The 20,910-nt window shown below is 52.4% G+C and overlaps 2 protein-coding genes across 2 annotated transcripts in view; one reads left to right on the forward strand and one right to left on the reverse strand.

Moving 5' to 3' along the window:
* Window positions 1-17,556, forward strand: part of TRPC4AP (transient receptor potential cation channel subfamily C member 4 associated protein) — a 43,645-nt gene extending 26,089 nt beyond the window's left edge. Inside the window, exons 10-19 of the mRNA XM_064167318.1 lie at window positions 1,517-1,648; window positions 2,262-2,320; window positions 5,057-5,158; window positions 5,572-5,655; window positions 5,978-6,068; window positions 7,455-7,595; window positions 9,876-9,984; window positions 10,752-10,864; window positions 11,732-11,938; window positions 14,931-17,556. Of these exons, the coding sequence (XP_064023388.1) occupies window positions 1,517-1,648; window positions 2,262-2,320; window positions 5,057-5,158; window positions 5,572-5,655; window positions 5,978-6,068; window positions 7,455-7,595; window positions 9,876-9,984; window positions 10,752-10,864; window positions 11,732-11,938; window positions 14,931-15,068 (1,176 nt within the window). The 3' untranslated portion in view covers window positions 15,069-17,556. The remainder of the gene's footprint in view (window positions 1-1,516; window positions 1,649-2,261; window positions 2,321-5,056; window positions 5,159-5,571; window positions 5,656-5,977; window positions 6,069-7,454; window positions 7,596-9,875; window positions 9,985-10,751; window positions 10,865-11,731; window positions 11,939-14,930) is intronic.
* Window positions 17,557-18,484: 928 nt separating this feature from the next.
* The window catches only part of MYH7B (myosin heavy chain 7B), a 34,455-nt gene continuing 32,029 nt past the window's right edge, over window positions 18,485-20,910 (reverse strand). Inside the window, exons 39-42 of the mRNA XM_064167811.1 lie at window positions 19,794-19,898; window positions 19,366-19,461; window positions 19,089-19,226; window positions 18,485-18,613 (exon numbers count right to left, since the gene is read on the reverse strand). Of these exons, the coding sequence (XP_064023881.1) occupies window positions 18,605-18,613; window positions 19,089-19,226; window positions 19,366-19,461; window positions 19,794-19,898 (348 nt within the window). The 3' untranslated portion in view covers window positions 18,485-18,604. The remainder of the gene's footprint in view (window positions 18,614-19,088; window positions 19,227-19,365; window positions 19,462-19,793; window positions 19,899-20,910) is intronic.

Genomic DNA, 20,910 nt, shown 5'->3' on the forward strand with positions numbered 1-20,910 from the left:
TAGTAACCTCCTGCTGTTGGAGAGACAAATACCTGCCACGGGCAAGCCCTTAAATCTCTTAACCTGAAGGTAAAACAGAGGTGTGTTTGTAATACAGTCCTGAACCTGTTCACTCTGAACCTGAAAATGGATATTTGCCCTCACAAAGCAATAGATTCTGCATGGCAGGAACCAGAGGAAATGAACAATTCTGGCAGAAGCCACAAGCACTCCCATAAGAAGCTCAGAATCCTGTTGTTGTTGCCTTTACAATTACTGTTTCTGTTGGGCATAAAATCAAATGGAAAAAGAAAGCCCAGGACATAACTGCAACTCCCAGAACATGGATCTGTTAGAGGACTTTTTTTTTTATCCATTGTATCAAGTCAGATAATTGGTTCCCTGCCTGATTTCACCATGAGAATGCAGTTCCTGTGGCTCCTGCAGGAACTCCTTTCAGCCTGCTGTTGCCTGCTCAAGAAGCTGGAGGTGCTGGCTTCTTTCCCTGCCTCCTTGCTGGTGTGTTGCTGAGCAGTGTGACAGGGTAGAAAGTATGCTGCTGAAATAGCTCAGAAGCAGCCTTTGGCTTTAACTTCCTCTGCTGCTTCTGCCCCCGTGCCAGCAGGGAAGCTGTCTGAGGCTGAAGCTGGCATGTTCACTTCCTCTCAAGAGCTGACTCAAGTTACTTCATTCCCAAGCAAGTTTTGGCCCTTGTAGTTGACACACAGGATGCATCCTCCATTCCTTAATTATGTCAAGTTGTTAAAGGCTTGTGTGACCCAAGTGATTTGCCACTGAGGTGCTGGAAGGTGTCCAGAGAAGGGCAACAAAGCTGGGGAGGGGCCTGGAGCACAGCCCTGTGAGGAGAGGCTGAGGGAGCTGGGGGTGTGCAGCCTGCAGCAGAGGAGGCTCAGGGCAGAGCTCATTGCTGTCTGCAACTACCTGAAGGGAAGCTGTAGCCAGGTGGGGTTGGTCTCTTCTGCCAGGCAAGCAGCAACAGAACAAGGGGACACAGCCTGAAGCTGTGGCAGGGCAAGTCTAGGCTGGATGTTAGGAGGAAGTTCCTCGCAGAGAGAGTGATTGACATTGGAATGGGCTGCCCAGGGAGGTGGTGGAGTCACCGTGGCTGGAGGTGTTGAAGCCAAGACTGGATGAGGCACTTAGTGCCATGGTCTGGTTGGTTGGTCAGGGCTGGGTGCTAGGTTGGAGCTCTCTTCCAACCTGGTTGATTCGATGATTAATAAGATCCTCTTTCAGCCCTGTCCAGACTAAACAGCCCCAAGCCTCTCAGCCTTCCCTCATCAGACTACATTCTCCTCCATGTCTGTGTTCTCTCCATGTCCACCAAATGGAGATTGCTGTCATGACACAGCACAGTCACTGTGCACATCAACACACACACACGACCCGTTGGATGCAAGAATTCCCTCTCTTGCCAGAGGAGGGCATGACTCAGCACATCCGTTTACCAGGCTGCTTTCCATCCCTGTTGAAGGTAGCAGCAGCAGCAAACATGTGGGCTGCTTTTGTCTTCCAGGTTCATAAAATGATAGCAGAGTTCAGACTGATCCCTGGCCTCAATAACTTGTTTGACAAACTCATCTGGAGAAAGCACTCTGCATCAGCTCTGGTTCTGCATGGACACAACCAAAACTGTGACTGCAGCCCAGTGAGTAACATTTTGACTGCATTCAGTGACTGGGGGCTTGCAATAAATGAATTGGGGTATGGTTGCACTCAGGAAGTGTGAATTACTGCTTTATCTTCAGCTGTGTCTTTGCTTCACCTTAACACTTGAGTAAAGGGCACTGTAGCCTCTCTCCTAGTTTAGTAACTGGGAAAGAAGTAAAATCTGTGATTTCTGGAGACCAGAAGCAGAAGACAGCCAGAACTGAAGGAAGTGAAATCTAAGGGATCTATCAAGGAGGGGCACAGAACACAAAATGGGTCACTGCTGGGGGGGGGTTTCCTGGGCTTTTGTTGGGTTGGGGATTTTTTCCATACTTGCATCCTCTGAGTCCTTCAGTACAGCACTGAGTTTTTTTGCCTTTGAGTGAGAAGAAATTATTAACCATTACATGTCTTGACTTGGAAGCAGTCTCCACTTCTGTTTTAAGCTGCAAAGCCTTCTCCATCTATGCAACTTCCTCTGCTCTCCAAATGGTTGTGATTTGGGTAGGGTTTAATTCAGCTCTTTCACATCATTTGGTACCTAATGATATCCAAAGAAATATTAAAGCAGGTTTTTTTTTACCCTTTCATGTCTTTTTTTTTGTTTTTAGGACATTACTTTAAAGATCCAATTTTTGAGGCTTCTGCAGAGCTTTAGTGATCACCATGAGTGAGTATGAAAAGCTGTGGTAGATGGTGGCTGGGTGAGTGCAATGTCCAAAGCACTGTGTGGGTTCCATCTGAACAAACTTAGCCTTAAATACTTAAGTACCACTTACACTGTCCTTAAACTTGACCCAAATGTTCACCTGCCTTTCAGCTCCTGCTAGGAAGAGGCTAAGGATGTGGACATGTCTTAATATGTCTGTGATAATCAAAAGTAGCCCATTCTGCTCCATGTTGACACAACCTGAAACACTGGTATGAGGAGTTAACATTTTCTGGCTGAAGAAATAAGGAGGCAGCTTTCATGATGCTGTTTATCTGCCTTCTCCCTGAGAGTTGGTGGTGAGCCAGTGTGCTCACCAGAGCACATATACCCTGTGGGGACATGTGCAGGTTTAATCTAGAGTGGAACAAGCATGAAACAAAGGCTGGGGAAAGACCAGGGTGAACAACTGAACCCCTGGAGAGGTTAATCAATACTCTCCTGCCTTGTAAAAAGGCTGCAAGATTTGATTGCTTTCTAAATGTCATCAGTGGGGAAGACCTGGTTAAACTGGTTAGGAATATGTTCAGGGAACAATGTTCTGTCAGCTTGCCATCAGGAAGCTAGGTTGGACCTAGGAAGAAAGCTTCTGTTTGCCTTCAAAAAGCATACTTCTGAAGCTTGAGTCTGCCAGACTAGTTGAGGTGTGGTGCTGTACCCTGATACTGAGGTCTTGTTGCTCTGTTCTAACTTGCAGAATCCCATCTGGCATTCTGTGAGATGGTGTCCCAGTCCTTGGAAAAATGTGCACTGGAGGCATGTGGCACTTGTTGCCAACTGACCCTGTCTACAGCCAGGGTGATTGTTGTGGGTGGTGTTGTTAGAGATGCATATCAGAAGGATCAGCCTTCTTGGTTGTGGAGTCGTAGCTTTAAGACCAAGGAGCTGTTGGACATACTCTAAACAAAAGAAGATGGCAGACTTACTGGCAGTCCTCCATGCAAGATGCTGCTTGCCCAGGAATCACTCCAGGTTTTCCAATAAAGTCTCCTCAGGGCTGTGGTGAGTAGGGCGAGGGAGGTTCACCTCCTCCTCTACTCTGCCCTGGTGAGGCCACATCTGGAATATTGTGGCCCAGTCTTAGCCCCTCAGTTCAAGAGGGACCTCAGGAAAGTGCTTGAAGAGTCCAGCACAGAGGCACAAAGATGCTGCAGGCAGTGGAACATCTGCCTTGTCATTACAGGCTGGGGACGCTGGGGCTCTTCAGCTTGAAGGGGAGCCTGAGGACTGCCCTCATTCAGGGTTACCAAGATGTGCAGCACAGTGCCAGGAGGATGGAGCCAGGCTCTGCTCAGGGATGTCTGATGACAGGATAAGGGGCAAGGGGTGCAAGCTGGAGCAGAGGAGGTTCCATGTGAACAGAAGGAAAAACTTTTTCACTGTGAGAGTGACAGAGCCCTGGAGCAGGCTGCCCAGAGAGGTTGTGGAGTCTCCTCTGCAGTCATTCAAAACTCACCTGTTTACAAAGGCTTGCAGTGACGGATGAGGAGCAATGAGCAGATTTAGATTGGATGTTCTTTGCTGTGAAGGTGGTGGAACACTGGAACAGGTTGCCCAGGGAGGTGGTTGAGGCCCCATCCCTGGAGACATTCAGAGTGAGGCTTGATGGGGCCCTGGGTGACCTGGGCTGGTGGGGATGTCCCTGCTGACTGCAGGGGGGCTGGACTGGATGACGTCTAGAGGTCCCTTCTGGCCCAGACCATTCCATGATTTGATGGCTCTTTACTGCCAGTAGACAGTTCTGCATTTTCATTACAGAAGCCTAGTAATGCAGGTGGAAAGAAGCTGCAAGTGACAGTCTCAGTGGGCACTGATCTGAAAGATAATGTTTGAAGCAAGAAGGCATCCCCAGCACCTTTCTGCTCTAGGAATTTACCTACTGTGTAGTTGCTGTGCTTTTCTGAATAGGTTCTCTTTGGACACCCATCACTGCATCCTTGCTCAGTGCATCTGTGCTGTCTGATCTGAGCACCTGGAAGTAGGCAGCATGCTGGCATAGGGCAGAGAGTCTGTCAAAGGGAGCCTCAGGACAGTGATTTTGCTTTGTCAGACTTGTTCTGCATTTCATTTACAGCTAAATCAGTACATTTTCATTGTGGAAAGCAGGATTCTTTATACAGAATTCCATGCATGTTCCTTGAGAGTTTTGTCCACTCCCATTCTGTGCTCTACATTTCATGGAGTTTTAAACTGTTCCCAGTTTGCTCAGAGAAACAAAATCCCAGGGTAATTCTGCACTACTTTGGCAGTTTCTGCTTTCTAACTGAGATCTATTACTGATAAACATCATGGTTACTGTAAGACACAGAGGGGCTACAGGCAGCTGAGCAAAGGTTTCTTACTGAAGTCTTCTGAAACACAGCAAACCATTGAGATCTTAAAAAGCAAATACTTACGAATCAAACTTGTTGAGATCCTTCCCAGATCAGCAGAGAACCACCATCTGAGAGCTGGGCAGTGCTGAAGCTGATATTGGGTACCTTTTGGAGGCAGCTGGCTGGCCAAGCTTGGGAAGGTGTCATGGTTGTGGGGAGTGGAGTGTGAGGGGCTGAAGAGTTGGGAGATGTGGAAGCTGATTGCCTGGACCCTGCAGCCCTTGGGGGCTTGTGGCTTTACTCATCATGGAACTGGACATTTGTCAGCCTCTGGAATTCAGCTGCTCTTTTTCTCCCCTGCTCCCTCCCTGTCTCTCTTTAGGAACAAGTATCTCCTTCTAAACAGCCAAGAACTGAATGAGCTGAGTGCGATCTCTCATAAAGCAAACATCCCTGAGGTGGATGCAGTTGTCAACACAGACAGGTGAGTGGGGAGAGAGGGCTGAGGTCAGCAGCTTCCAGTGCTTTACAGGCAGTTCCACTAGGGGGCTGAGGTCCTTCTGTCTGCCACACCTTAATTTCAGTCATGTGGAACAGGTTGCCCAGGGAGGTCGGGGATGTTCCCTGAAGATATTCAAGGCCAGGTTGGACGAGGCCTTGAACAAAACCTGGACTAGTGGAAGGTGTCCTGCCCATGGCAGGAAGGTTGGAACTAGATGATCTTTAAGGTCCCTTCCAACCTAAGCCATTCTATGAGTCTATAACAGTGAATGCATGTTTGTCCTGTGTGTTTAACACTGGGACTTGGAGCATTCAAACCTCTGGAGTGGGTGCTCTCCAAGGCACAGTGCTTGCCAGCCCTTCTACTCATGCTGTCATTTCTCCAACATGCTCTAGGAGTCTTGTCTGTGATGGAAAAAGAGGGCTGCTGACCAGGCTGCTTCAAGTCATGAAGAAAGAACCAGCTGAATCCTCCTTCAGGTGGGTTCACTTTGCACTGTAGCACGCTGGTTTGAGCTGACTGGGAGTTGTTTTGTTTAGAGCAGTTGGAAATGATGGGAAACCATAAGCAGGAGCTCTGGCTTTGTTGCACTTGGCTGCAGTGACAGTGCAGATGAGGAGAAGCAGCAGAGCTTGCACTGGACCTCATCCCAGTACAGCCAGGGCTGTCGTGCAGGATCCACGGGTCTGAGTCCATCCTGAGACTGGAGTGAGGCAGATAAGGAAGACTCATTTGAATGCTAATTGTGCTGGAGCACTCCCCTTGCTGCAGATGTGCAACCCCATTCCTTCTGTTCCTCAGGTTTTGGCAAGCCAGGGCAGTGGAAAGTTTTCTGCGAGGCACCACCTCCTATGCAGACCAGATGTTCCTGCTGAAGAGAGGACTGCTGGAGGTAATGGAGCTTCCTCTGTGATCTCCACAGCAATCAGGGAGGAATTCTCTGCAATGAATTCAAAGGGGAGCGAAGATGTGGTGTGAAATACTCTGAGCTCTGCTGGTGGCAGGCAGGTGTGGGATGGGCAGTTCTACAGTTTGCAGCAGTGAGAGGTTTAGTTTAGCAGGAGACTCACCTGAGTTGTCTTTAGTTCTGTTACCTAAGAAGTAAACCTAAAGGTAAAAGTATGAAATAGCAGTTAAAGCAGAGGCTGTGCTCTGCTGCTGGCCTGAGCTAAGCTGTGGCACTGTTGGGGAGGGGAAATATATCGCTGCGAGATGCTATTTTCTCAAATGAATACTGTTCATTAATGTTGCTGTTCAGAACTCTGCCACCCCCCACCACTCATTTTAGTAATATTTGGGTTCTCACACGGCCTGGGAAACATTCTGTGGGTGATAGCCAGATCTAGGAATAACCAGCAAACAGACAGAAGCATGAACTGCGCTGGAAGAGAAGGTTCTGCCGTCAGATGCTGCTTGCGGTCAATACGCTGCTTGCCCAGCAGCTGGGCTCAAGTTGCTCTTTCTGCTCCATGGCAGAAGGCAGCAGAGAATTACAAAGAGGCATCTAAGCATTTACTCACAGCTTATTCTGCTTACCCACTCGTGGGGGCTGGCCACAGTTCAGACAGTGCCCAAATGCTTTCAGGGGACTCTGTCGTGTTGGGTGTTGAGGCTTGAATCTTCCCTGGCTTCTGGGGACAGGATGCAGACAATCTCTGCCCTTGTCTGCTGGCCTCTTCTGGACCATCTGTGAATGTGTGCAGGGATTCTAGGCAGCACCTGCAGGTGCAGAGGCAGATGTGGTGCAGTCTCAGCACGGTGTCACAGTGGCCACACAGGCCAATCGCCTGCAGGCATCCAGGGGCTGCTGCTGGTGACTGATGGCAGTGGAGTTCAGCAGGCAGCAATAAGGCAGTGTGCAACAGCAGCAGGGCTGGGCACAGCAGAGGGAGCAGGCACAGAGCAGGGAAGCAAAGCAGGTTGTCACCTACCTATCTCCTTTTAGCAGTGTGGACCCTTTGGACACAGAATAGCCAACCAGGATGGCAGTTAGCCAAACCTTACCATATCAGCCAAAGCCACAGGCTCCCTTTTCCCTACTGTGGGAACAGCACAGGCCTTGCACTAGGCAGGCACAAGCAGAGCGTGTGCACCTTACACCACAGGGCCCTGGGCAGCCCAGACTCAGCGGCTCCAGGTTCTTTTGTATCCATTTTCCACTCTTGCCTCTCTGGTGGAGCAGCAAAGCATGCCTAGGCAAGGCAGGACATGCACAAGCCTACTTTGGGCCTGTCAGGCCTACCACAACAGGCACTAAGCTGTTTTCCTCCCCCGGCAGCATATTCTCTACTGCATTGTTGACAGCGAGTGCAAGTCACGAGATGTGCTGCAGAGTTACTTTGACCTTCTGGGAGAGCTGATGAAATTCAATATTGATGCATTCAAGAGGTTCAACAAGTACATCAACACAGATGAGAAGGTAAGGGTTTGTGAAAGCTGTCCCCAGGGAGTCAGATTACACACTCTGAGAGCCAGATTCTCTTCTTAGAGGTTAGTTTGCTGGGTTTGGTGTGATTGCTGAGCTTGGTGCACAGTGAACTGCCAATGGGTGGATGGTGCTGCATATGCTCCAAAGTGCTCCCAGCTGCTCTGAGTCAGCAAGCCCTGAGCTCTTCAGAAAACACTGCTTGTGATCAGGCAGGTCTAAGGTCAGGGCTCAGAGGTGATACATCACTTCCTGTCAAGTCACAGGGATTTGGGTTAAGCTGAGAGTTGTGGACATGGAGACAAGCTTTGAAAAGTCTCTTACTGGAGCTTGAAGGGGAGGTTCTTTGTGGAGATGATTTACAATGTTCTCCTTAGAGATGTTTTAGCAAGTCATGGCTGATGTAGAATCATAGAATCAACCAGTTGGAAGAGACCTCCAAGATCATCCAGTCCAACCTATCACCCAGCCCTAACCAATCAACCAGACCATGGCACTAAGTGCCTTATCCAGTCTTTTCTTGAAGGCCCCCAGGGACGGTGCCTCCACCACCTCCCTGGGCAGCCCATTCCAATGCCAATCACTCTCTCTGTGAAGAACTTCTTCCTAACATCCAGCCTAGACCTACCCTGGCACAACTTGAGGCTGTGTCCCCTTGTTCTATTGCTGGTTGCCTGGGAGAAGAGACCAACCCCACCTGGCTACAATGCCCCTTCAGGTAGCTGTAGACAGTAATAAGATCACCCCTGAGCCTCCTCTTCTCCAGGCTAAACAGGCCCAGCTCCCTCAGCCTCTCCTCATAGGATTTGTGCTCCAGGCCCCTCACCAGCTTTGTTGCCCTTCTCTGGACATGTTCCAGCACCTCAACATCTTTCTTGAATTGAGGGGCCCAGAACTGGACACAGCTACCTAGAACACTTAGACCCACAGCTCAGGAGTGGGGATCTGTCTGTGCTAAGTGCTTTGATGCTCTTGAGCACTTTGTGCACTCTGCTGGGTGGATTTTGGGCCTCTTAAAGCATTCTCCTGCTTAAGTTACTGTATTTTTTCTCTGTTTGCTGTCAGGTCTGCCAGACCTTAGAGACAGCTAAGACTGTTCAGCCTGGAGAAGAGATGGCTGTGGGAAGACCTACTAGCAGCCTGCCAGTACCTGAAGGGGCCTCCAAGAAGGCTGCACAGGCACTGTTTGCAAAGGCCTGCAGGGACAGGACAGGGAGGAACGATTTGAAATCGGAGTAGATTTAGATTGGATGTTAGGAGCAAAGTTATTAGCATGAGGGTGGTGGAACACTGCAACTGGTTGCCCAGGGAGATAGTTGAGGCCCCATGCCTGGAGGTACTCAAGATCAGGCACGATAAGGTTCTGAGCAGCCTGCTCTAGTGGAGGATATCCCTGCTGACTGCAGGGGGGTTTGGACTAGATGACCTTTGGAGGTCACTTCCAACCCAAACCATTCTCTGATTCTTAATGTATTTAAAATAGAAGTGGATTTAACTTCAGGTTGTTTTTCAGGTGGGTGAGCTCTCAGTTTAGAGAATCTCTTTCCATTTTGTGTGTGCTGTAATGCTTTTGCTTCTCTCTCTGTATGAAGCCCTTGCTGTATTCCTCTCTAGCACTGCCTGCTGGTGCAAGTGTAGGAGAAGGTGGAGAACTCAGAGGCCAGCAGCCAGTCTCATCTCCCTCTTTCAGAACAAATAGTGTCTGAAATCCTGGTCTCACTGAAGTGGCACAGCTTCCAAAGGGGTTTTACTGGTGCCATTTTTCTACACCTTAGCATTTTCAAGGTACTTGCTGTGGAGATCCTCTGGTCAGCTCTCAGTGCCATATTGGCCTGGGCAGGGTGAGACAGACCCAGGGCTGTGTATCTCCTACAGATAACAAAAGGCTACTGACCATGAGTATTTGGGCATTCAGAGCTCCCTTTTCTGAAGGGAAGGGGAAATTGTCCACTTCTCTGAAGCCATATGTTGAAGTGCATGTTTTAAGTGCTCATGCTCAGAATTCAGGCCTGTTTCTTTAATAATCTTCAAGATTAAACTCTTCCAGTGTTAAAAAACCTGCAGAACACTTCTGGTTGCCCTACTCACCAAACCCTGCTGATAGCTCTTCCTACTTGGGTTCACTGCCTTGTTCTTGTGGCTTAATCCCTACCTGTTGGCCATACACCTGCTAAAAAGGGTATGAGCTGTCCTGCTCTGAGTGTCTACGTGTGATGGAAGGCTGGGGGGTTGATTATTTGTTTTCCATGCAACACTAAAAGTCTTTCTCTTCAGTTCCAGATCTTCTTAAATCAGATCAACAGTTCCTTGGTGGACTCCAACATGCTTGTGCGCTGCATTACGCTCTCCCTGGACCGCTTTGAGAATCAGTCTGATGCTAAAGGTAAAGAGCAAGAGATGAGCTGCCTGTGTGAGGTGGGGATAATGGTTATCTGCATGAGGGACCAGTTTGCAGATGACACTAAGTTGATCTGCTTGAGGGTAGGAAGGCTTTACAGAATGACCTGAACAGGCTGGATTGATGGGTCAGGGCCAGTGGGATGAGGTTCAACAAGGCTGAGGGCTTCAAGTTGCACCAGGGGAGGTTAAAGTTGGATATCAGAACAAAGTTCTTCCCTGAAAGGGTTCTCAGACACTGGAACAGGCTGCCCAGGAAAGTGGTTGAATCTCTGTCCCTGGAGGTGTTTAACAATGCCTAGGTGTCACAGAATGGTAGGGGTTGGAAGGGACTTGAAAAGATGATTGATTCCACCCCCCTGCCAGAGCACAGTCACCTAGAATAGGTCACACATGAACACATGCAGGTGTGTTCTGAGTGTCTGCAGAGAAGGAGACTCCACAGCCTCTCTGGGCAGCCTGTTGCAGTGTTCTGTCACCTTCTCCAGCCAAATGTGGTGCTGAGGGACATGGTTTAGCACCAGGCTGTATTGACTTGGGTTAAAGGTTGGACTCGATGACCTTCAGGGTCTTGTCCAGCAGAAGTGATGCCACAGTTCCAAACGTGGCTTTTGCAGGTGTTGGGTGTAGGGGCAGAAGTGCCACCTGGCAGGTTTGGTGCTGCAGTCTGTGCACCAGTTACTCACTGCCTTACTTGCTGGGCCAGCATGACAGAACCTGGGGCACCTGCTGATGGGCTGTCTGCTGCTCCAGTTGCAGAGGTGCTGTCGGAGTGCCGCCTGTTGTCCTACATGTCCCAGATGTCCATGAGGATGTCCTTCCTTTTCCGTCTCATCAACATCATCCATGTACAGACGCTCACACAGGTAAAGGGCTGCCAGTAGCTTCCTGGTTGTCTTACTGGTACTATGTGGTGATGAATTTGGCTGAGAGCAGCCCTGCAGAGAAGGATTTGGGGGTGCTGGTTGATGAGGTGCTTGGCATGAGCTGGCAAAGTTCACTGGCAGCCCAAAGAGCCAACTGTCCTCTGGACTGCAGCAGAAGATGTGTGGCCAGCAGGTCAGGGGAGGTGATTCTGCCCTTCTGCTGTGGTGACACCTCACCTGGACTACTGTGTCCAGCTCTAGAGTCCCCAACACAAGAAGGATATGGATCTGTTGGAGAGGGTCCAGAGGAGGCCATGAAAATCTACAGAGGGCTGGAGAACCTCCACTATGAGGACAGGCTGGGAGAGTTGAGTCTCTTTAGCTTGGAGAAGAGAAGGCTCTGGGGAGACCTTAGAGCAGCCTTCCAGTATCTGAAGGGGTTACAGGAGAGCTGGGGAGGGACTTTTGACAAGGGCTGGGAGTGGCAGGATGAGGGACAATGGCATTGAGCTGGAAGAGGAGAGACTGAGACTGGAGGTAAGAAATTATTTAGAGTGAGGGTGGGGAGGCACTGGAACAGGTTGCCCAGAGAATCTGTGGGCACCTCATCCCTAGAAGTGTTTAAGACTAGGCTGGATGAGGCTTTGAGCAACCTGATCTAATGGCAGGTGTCCCTGCCCGTGGTAGAGGAGGTTGGAACTAGCTGATCTGTAAGATCCCTTCCAACCCACCCCGTTCTGTGCCCTTCCATTGTCGCTCCATGCCGGAGCACCTCTGCCTGCTTAACCACGAGCACCTTTTGTGCGTCCAGCTGCTGGCTCCTTTTGAATGCTGTCCTCTGACCTACTCTGCTCTTTCTCCTTGCAGGAGAACGTCAGCTGTTTGAACACAAGTTTAGTTATCCTAATGCTGGCCCGGAGGAAAGACAAACTCCCTTTTTACCTGCGCACTTTGCAACAGATGGAGTACAGTGAGAAGTACCCAGGCTTCATCCTCAACAACTTCCACAGCCTCCTGCGCTTCTGGCAGCAGCATTACCTCAACAAGGACAAAGACAGCACCTGCTTAGAAAATGTAAGTGAACCCCTCCTGATGGCAAGGTCTGTCTGCTGGCCACCTAGAAAAATGGGAGGGCAGAGTCTCTGCCCAGAGAGGTTGTGGAGTCTCCTCCTTTGGAGACTTTCACAACCTGCCTGGATGCATTCCTGTGTGAGCTACCCTGAGTGATCATAGAATCAACCAGGTTGGAAGAGACCTCCAAGATCATCCAGTCCAACCTATCCCCCAGCCCTATCCAGTCAACCAGACCATGGCACCAAGTGCCTCATCCAGGCTTTTCTTGAACACCTCCGGGGACGGTGCCTGCACCACCTCCCTGGGCAGCCCATTCCAATGCCAATCACTCTCTCTGGGAAGAACTTCCTCCTAACATCCAGCCTGTACTTTCCCCGGCACAACTTGAGACTCTGTCCCCTTGTTCTGTTGCTGGTTGCCTGGGAGAAGAGGCCACCCCCACCTAGCTACAGCCTCCCTTCAAGTAGTTGCAGACAGCAATGAGGTCACCCCTGAGCCTCCTCTTCTCTAGGCTAAACAACCCCAGCTCCCTCAGCCTCTCCTCATAGGGTTTGTGTTCCAGGCCCCTCACCAGCTTTGTTGCCCTTCTCTGGACATGTTCCAGCACCTCAACATCTTTCTTGAATTGAGGGGCCCAGAACTGGACACAGCACTCAAGGTGTGGCCTGACCAGTGCTGAGTACAGGGGAAGAATAACCTCCCTTGTAATGCTAGCCACACTGTTCCTGCCTTGTCAGGGAGGTTGGACTCAATCTCTGGAGGTCCATTGCAGCCTCTAAAGTTCTGTGCATCTGTGGTGGAGGGAAAGAAAAGGAGCAAGTTGTGCCCCCCACTGACATCATCTCAGCCAGTCAGGAACCTCCTGTGCACAATCAAACTGCACAAGGTAAGGGCTGCAAACAAGACCTTGGTTCCTGGCTCTGGAACACACAAGTGAGTCTTGCTAGCCACTTCAATGGGTTTGAGAGGCAGCCAGCCCTGCACAGGGATGTGGAGGCAGGACAGAGTCCAGATCCCACACTAGTTAGCACCTTAACCAGAACATCTCTATTCCTCATGTGGCAGCAGTGCAGCTGCTGGTGTAGCTGCAGAAGACAATGCAGCTGCCCTGTGGAGAGCAGCCTGCACACTCATGCTCTGAGCTGCTCTGTGATGGGTGCTGAGGAGAGGCATAAATGACTTGTGATGAGAAAGTGCCCTCCTTGTACATGCCCTGGGAGGCTGAATTGCAGTTGAAGAGGTTCAGTGATTGGGTGACAGCTTCCACAGCTTTTTATTCTGTTTGATCTGTAGTAGAAAAGCTCTTATCTGATGTGTGTGTGTGTCCCCTGCAGCATGCAGCCCCACAGCTGTGGCCTGAGCACAGCACTCAAGGCAGTCTCCTAGAGAAGAGGCACCTGATGAGGAGCAGTGTAGAGCTCTGAGAGTAGCTAAGATGAGGAGCTTCAGTTCCTCAGAAGGGAGAAGTGTGATGGAGGGAGCACCACCTAGCAGTGCAGATGTACAGCACTTTGCTCTCAGCCTCATTCAGCACTTCTCCCATCCTGCCTGGGGCAGTGCTGGGCTGGGGAGCAGCAGGGCCAGCTCAGCTGCCATGGTTTGACACATCCATTGTGCTGCTGGGCTGTGGAAGAGATGCTGCTGACACCAAAGCTCTGCCACTGCTGCATGTCAGGGTTGTGCTGTGCTGTATGTGCACGTTCTGGTGCTTATCGGCCTTTGGCCACTGATGGGATGGAAGTCAAGAGTTGTCCAGTGTGCAGAGGCTTTGGGTTGTACACGATGGGAGGTAGGGCTGCTGGAGAGGCCTTGTGGCTTTAAGAGAGATGCAGGAGGGATGTGAGCAGGCAGGATGTGTTTGTGTCTTCCCTGGAAGCTGGCATCACTTGCTCTGCAGCCCTGCAGTGTCCCAGTTTGTTTGGACCAGAGAGCAGAGAAGTTTGGGCTTGTGTGTGTACTGCTGACAGGCAGCCCTGCCTGCTGGCCACCACAGGCTTACTGGGGTGGTGATCACCCTGCACTGCTCTTGGCAGGGCTGTGGTTGCCACAGATGGGTGGATGCTTCTCTGGGGTAAAAAACTGGTCACTAATGGTGTTCCCCAGGGCTGGGATCGGTTCTCCTTAATGCCTTTGACCTGGATGGAGGAATTGAGGCATCATAGAGAGGACACAAGCTGGGAGTGTTGTTCTGCTTGAGGGGAAGGAGGCTCTACAGAGAGATGTGGACAGGCTGGATCGATGAGCCAAGGCCAATGAGATGAAGTTCAACAAGGCCAAATGGCCTCAAGTTGCACCAGAGGAGGTTTAGGTTGAACATGGGAAGAAAATTCTTCCCTGAAAGGGTTCTCAAACACTGGCACAGGCTGCTCAGGGAGGTGGTTGAATCTCCTTCCCTGGAGGTGTTTGAACAATGCAGACATGTGGTGCTCTGGGGCATGGTAGAGTTAGAGAATGGTTATACCAGATGATGTTAAAGGCCTTTTCCAGCCTGAATGATGGCTGATCTTGGAGGTCTCTTCCAACCTGGTTGATTCTAAATGGTTCTATGATAGGGGGAGGATGAGCTGAATGGGGAAGCAGAGGTGTTCAGCTGAGTGGCTGGGCAGTCAGGCTGAACAGGGGGTCAGTCAGAGAATGTTGGGGGTTGGAAGGCAGCTTAAAAGATCATCCAGTCCAACCTCCCTGTCGGAGCAGCATCACCTAGGGCAGGTCACACAGGAAGGCATCCAGATGGGTCTTCAAAGTTTCCAGAAGGAGACTCCACACCTCTCTGGGCAGCCTGCTCCAGGACTGTCACCCTCGCAGGGAAAAACTTTTTCCTTATACTGAGGTGGAACCTCCTCTGCTGCAGCTTGCCCCCGCCTTGCCCCTCACCCTGTCCTTGGACATCCCTGACTCTCAGTTCTCTCTGCTGAATCCCCTGGGGAGGTGTCTGCTGCCACAGTTGGTGCCCGCCCGGCTCGCTAACCGACCTCTCCCTCTCTTCCCACAGAGCTCCTGTATTAGTTTTACCTACTGGAAAGAGACTGTATCTATACTGCTCAGTCCAGACCGGACCTCCCCCTGTGCCATAGTTAGCTACATCGACGAAGCCTACATGGACATTGACAGGGACTTTTCTGAGGAGTGAGCTCCGCCCTGGCTGCCGCCAGACGGCGCTCGGAGGGTACCTCGCAGCCCGTGGACTTCAGGGATCCGCCGTGTCCTGTGTGTGTGTGCGTGTGCGGCGCCCAGCCGGGGAGCCTGCCGGCCCCCAGCCCCCACCCGACCCCTGCCGGGCCAGGCTTGGCAAGCTCTCTGGGCAACACATTCAGGGATGTATCTTCCGGTTGTCTGGGATAAAAACATGCTCACCTGCAGCACCCAGCCTCTTGCTGTTCCTTTGTGCCCCCTCCGGTGAGGCCAGGAGAGGGGGCTGCTGGCGGATGAGGATGCTCCGCGTTGTGCCGGCGGACTCGGGGCTCAGCCGGGGCTGCCAGAACTTAGCAGGTCCAAAAGCACACAAATTGCCCTCCAGATGTGAGGTCCAAGGAGCTGGTCTGGCTGGGACCCTGGCACGCCAGCCACACCAGAGCCACCAGGAGGGCTCCCTCTGGGTGTGACTCTCCTGTTGGGGCTGGGAATCAGGGGTCGTGGGTTGGTTGGGGTGCAAGTGTGTGTGTGTGTGTGTGTGCTTCCTGAGAGCCCTAGCTCCAGTCACCTCTGACCATCTCCTTTTGGATCATTTGGTACTAAACCTGTCTGTGCATTTAGGAGAACCTTTGCTCCTGCTGTCTTTTCCTGCAGCCCCTTCTCACCTGAAGGTGTTTTACAGAGACGTTTCAGCAGGAGCTGGCTTTTTCATGGAGCACTAGCATTAAAAAGTACTAATTCTTTTTTAAACTTGGAGCTTGTCCCTTCTTGGGTGACTAATCTGGTTTTAAAATCCTTTTCAGGACCCTCCCTCTCGATGCTTAACTTTCTCTGCCTGGAAGTCTTCTGTCAGTCTCTGCTTTCAGTCCTTAATATCAACACACACATTAATCTTGAAGTGCAATATTTACTGGAGATGTCAGTTTTATCCTGGATCTGTTTTAATCAGAATGTGTTAAAGGCTGGGAATAAACACTCCTGGTTGAAAAGAAGTTTGTAGGATATTTTGGGAAAGGAGGAATTGGGTTTTGGCAGTCCCAAGGGCCAGACCTACGCAGGCCCTGCCTGCTCACCAACGCTGATTGTGTAGCTTCACCACAGTCACCTTCCCAGGAATGAATACAGCCTGAAGTCCTGAGCCACTGCATTTAACTCAAACCCTGGGTGTCTTGCAGCTCCAGCTGGAAGAATCCTCTGGAATGTGCACCTGAATCTTTTTCACTTAACTTATTTGATGAGAGACTTCAACTGTGTCCCAGCTCTGGAGAGGGGCAGGCGGTGAGCATGTCCCAGAGCTGTAGCATTTTGTCTCTAACGCTGCCAGCAGAATGGGTCTTGCTCTGAGGCTCCCTGTGCTGAGGCCTGGATATGAGAGACCAAGGGTTGCAGCCCCTGCTGCAGGACTTGTTCTCCAGCAGTCACCCTCCTGCTCTCACCCATCTCACACTTGGGTGTCCTGCGGTGGACTCACAGCCAACACTTTGCTCGTGAGGCAGTCAGAGCTGCTGAGCTTGTGCGTAACCTGGAACCTCGCAGAGCTCCTGGGCCTCTCTCTCTGTCCCTCCCTAGAGGGCTGGGCAAGCTCTGCACTGCTCCAGTGAGGTTACCCTGGTCACCTTCCTTGTGTTGGGGAGCTCCTGGCTCCAGCAGCTGCAAGTCTGTTCTTCGTGGGTCACCCCACTCTGCCCCCTCCCTTCCCTGAGCTCATTTCTTTCTCATCTGTACTTTTTTTGTTCCTTGGGTATTTGTGGGGTTTGGTGTATCTTTTGCTTCTTAACTGTAATAGATGTACACTTAAATAAATGCTTCAAACTCAAAGGCTTTTCAGTTGAGGGATGCCTTGCCCTAGTCTAGTGAATTGGTGCATCCACTGATTGCTGCTAGAACCCTGCAGAGTCTCCTTTCCATCTCAGTGTTCATGGAACCTACAGTCAGGATCCAAGCTGCGCCTGCCTGGGCTGTGGAGTCCTGCCAGCTGCCCTCTGACTCCTGGCTCCCTCCTCCTGAGCACTGGGAGCACAGTAAGCTTGGCACCTGGCCTGCCAGAGGCAGCTTGGCTGTGCTTTTGCCTTCAAGCTGGCTGTAGAGAAGGGACAGGGAAGAACCCACAGCAGCTCCTCTCTTCAGGGGCAATGCCCTGGCTGTACTGGGCAGGGGCATGAGCTGGCAGAGAGGGTCGCAGGCACATCTGAAGTGAGGGCCACGTTCCTGTGGGCTTGTTTGTCCATGCCAAATGCTTCAAGAATCTCATTTTGAGAGGGGACCAACAGCTCTGTCCTTCATCCTTGTTTTGTCTTATTTATGGAGGGCACAGAGAGGAAGTGTCCAGCGTGGTGCCAGGGAGAGCTCAGGGGAGTGGAGGTGGGATCCCTGTCACTAACCAACTCCTGCAGTTCTGAGGTTCGTGCTGCCCAGATCAATGCCAATTTACTAACTGCAAATAAAGGTATTAAATGGAAACTATTAAAGAAATCTATTTTAAAGAAGTGAGTGCAGATGTCTTTCTTTGCAGGCCCTCGGCTGCTGCCCTCCTAACCCCTCCCTCTGCCCTGCAGGGCTGCAGCTGGAGTGGTTATAGGAGGGACGTGGAGGTGCTGGAGCAGGTGCAGAGGAGGGCGATGAGGCTGGGAAGAGGTCTGGCAAACAGGAGCTATGAGGAGTGGCTGAGGGGGCTGGGGGTGTTCAGTCTGGAGAAGAGGAGGCTGAGAGGGAACCTTATTGCCCTCTACAACGACCTGAAAGGAGGTTGTAGTGAGGCTGGAGCTGGTCTCTTCTCCCCAGCTGCTAATGCTAGGACAAGAGGAAATGGCCTCAAGTTGTGCCAGGGCAGGTTTAGGTTGGCTGTTGGGAGGAAGTTCTTTCCTGAGCAGGTGGTCAGGCACTGGCACAGGCTGCCCAGGGAGGTGGTGGAGTCACCATCCCTGGAGGTGTTTAAGAGGAGAGTGGATGTGGTGCTGGAGGCTATGGTCTGGTGATGAAGGATGCTGGGATGAAGGTTGGAGTGGCTGATCCTGGTGGTCCTTTCCAAGCACAGCCATTCCTAGTGATGAGATGCTGTGCTGAGAGCTTTGGTTGAGTCAAGGCCTTGTCAGTGTGAAACTGATGCTTGGACTGGAAGAGCCTGAAGGGCTTTGCCAAGCTGAGAAGTTCTGTGATTCTGGGGTTCTGGTTCTGTTCTCCCCAAGAGGGATGGTTTCAGTGGTGTTTCTTTGCCCTCCCCTGCAGCTCTGCTGCCCTGCAGCTAAGAGGGGCAAAGGACTGTTGGTGGGGAGGGATGAGGGAAGGGCTGTTTCCCCAAACCCCCCCAGCAGGCCTGTGCCCTTCTGCTGGTATCAAAGATGTCTCCAGAAGGCCCAGCTTGCCCCCACACCTCCAAGGCCCCAGCTCCCCCATGACAGAGAGCAGAGCCAGTCCTGGCAGAGCTGTGTTTATTCACAGGGTGCAAAGCTGGCAGTGACTGTTGCAGCCATTTGCCTCCAACTTCCAGCAGGCAGCGGGGGACAGGACAGGGCAGAGCTGGCAGCCAGGCCCCTGCTACTCGTGCTGGAAACAAAACCAAAAGGGCTTTGGTGAGAGCCTGGGTCTGGAGGCAAGGAGCACCCTGGCACCAGTGGCAGATGAGGATGGCATTGCTGTGGCAGCACTGAGTAGGAGACAACCACAGGCTATGCAGCTGCTCTTCTGGCTCCAGGTGTGGCAGGAGACCTACCCTCTTCTCCCAAGGAATAAGTGGTTGGAGAAGAGGAAATGGTCTTAGGCTGCACCAGAGTGAGTTTAGGTTGGGCATAAGGAGCAACCACTTCCCCAAAAAGGTTGTCACAACCTGGCACAGGCTGCCCAGGGCAGTGGTGGAGTCCCCATCCCTAGGACGGGTTTCAAAGTTGTGCGGATGTGCCGAGGGACGTGGCTGAGTGGTGGGCTTGGCTGGGCTGGGTCAACAGTTGGACTTGATGATCTTAAAGGTCTTTTCCAGCCTCCAGCACTGCATGACTCCATGCCCCCAGCTGGGTGGCCTTACCTTGGAGACGATGACCTCCCTGGTGCGGGCGCGCAGCTTGTTGACCTGCGTCTCGGCGATGTCTGCGCGCTCCTCGGCGTCGTCCAGCTCGTGCTGCACCTTGCGGTACTTCACCAGGTTGGAGTTGGCCTGCTGCTCCTGGATGGGGAGAGGGGAGGGGTGGGGGCATGGGGCAACCCGTGGCCTCTCTCCCTTGCAGCCATCCCAGGCAGCCCAGGGAAGGCCAAGGCTGTCCTCTGCTCGGGGAGGAGGGATAGGAGTGGGGACAGGCACTTACAGCCTCCTCGAACTGGCGCTTGTAGCTCTTGACCTTGCTCTGCAGCTTGTCAATCAGGTCCTGCATCCGTGCCAGGTTCTTCCGGTCTTCCTCAGCCTGCAAGTGCCCTGGCCCCATTAGCAGGACCCCAGGAGGATCCCAACTCCAGCTCCAGCTTCCTGGAGCACCAGTGGTGCCATACAGCCACCAGCTCCATGTGCCCTGGTTCCCCAGCACCTCGTTAAGGAGGTGCCAACAAAGGATCAAGACACAGACACAGAGCAGTTGGTGGCTTTGAGGACAGGGAGAAGCCTGTCCTGCTCTTTTTGGGCCCAGCACAAGCCAGGGCTGGTCTGGACTGGATCAGGGATTTGGAGAACACCAGAATCTGAGCACAGGGAGAGTTGGGCCAAGTCCTGCTGGGCTGCAGCTGTGCCTGGTGCTGGTACCTGGTAGCTCAGCTCCTTGATCCTCCGTTCGTACTTGCGAATGCCCTTCTGGGCCTCAGCCATCTTCTTCTGCTCCACATCCAGCTCTCCCTCCAGCTCCCGCACCTGGGGAATGGGGAAAAGGCCAGCTCAGTGTTCTGCCTCCCAGCCCCAGCCCCAGCTGAGGCCAGCTCAGTGCTCTTCTTCCCAGCACCAGTTCTAGCTGAGGCCAGCTCAGTGTTCTGCCTCCCAGCCCCAGCCCCAGCCGAGGCCAGCTCAGTGCTCTTCTTCCCAGCACCAGTTCTAGCTGAGGCCAGCTCAGTGCTCTTCTTCCCAGCACCAGTTCTAGCTGAGGCCAGCTCAGTGCTCTTCTTCCCAGCACCAGCCCCAGCTGAGGCCAGCTCAGTGCTCTTCTTCCCAGCACCAGTTCTAGCTGAGGCCAGCTCAGTGCTCTTCTTCCCAGCACCAGCCCCAGCTGAGGCCAGCTCAGTGCTCTTCTTCCCAGCACCAGTTCTAGCTGAGGCCAGCTCAGTGTTCTGCCTCCCAGCCCCAGCCCCAGCTGAGGCCAGCTCAGTGCTCTTCTTCCCAGCACCAGTTCTAGCTGAGGCCAGCTCAGTGCTCTTCTTCCCAGCACCAGCCCCAGCTGAGGCCAGCTCAGTGCTCTTCTTCCCAGCACCAGCCCCAGCTGAGGCCAGCTCAGTGTTCTGCCTCCCAGCACCAGCCCCAGCTGAGGCCAGCTCAGTGCTCTGCTCCTCAGCACCAGCCCCAGCTGAGGCCAGCTCAGTGCTCTGCTCCTCAGCACCAGCCCCAGCTGAGGCCAGCTCAGTGCTCTTCTTCCCAGCACCAGCCCTAGCTGAGGCCAGCTCAGTGTTCTGCCTCCCAGCACCAGCCCCAGCTGAGGCCAGCTCAGTGTTCTGCCTCCCAGCACCAGCCCTAGCTGAGGCCAGCTCAGTGTTCTGCCTCCCAGCACCAGCCCCAGCTGAGGCCAGCTCAGTGCTCTGCTCCTCAGCACCAGTCCCAGCTGAGGCCAGCTCAGTGTTCTGCCTCCCAGCACCAGCCCTAGCTGAGGCCAGATCCCTTTTCCCCACATCAGAGCAGCCACAGCCAAGGCTGAGCCACCCCAAGCAAAGGCTGGTGT

The sequence above is a fragment of the Pogoniulus pusillus genome, chromosome 29, assembly GCF_015220805.1.
Source record: "Pogoniulus pusillus isolate bPogPus1 chromosome 29, bPogPus1.pri, whole genome shotgun sequence".
Lineage (NCBI taxonomy): Eukaryota > Metazoa > Chordata > Aves > Piciformes > Lybiidae > Pogoniulus > Pogoniulus pusillus.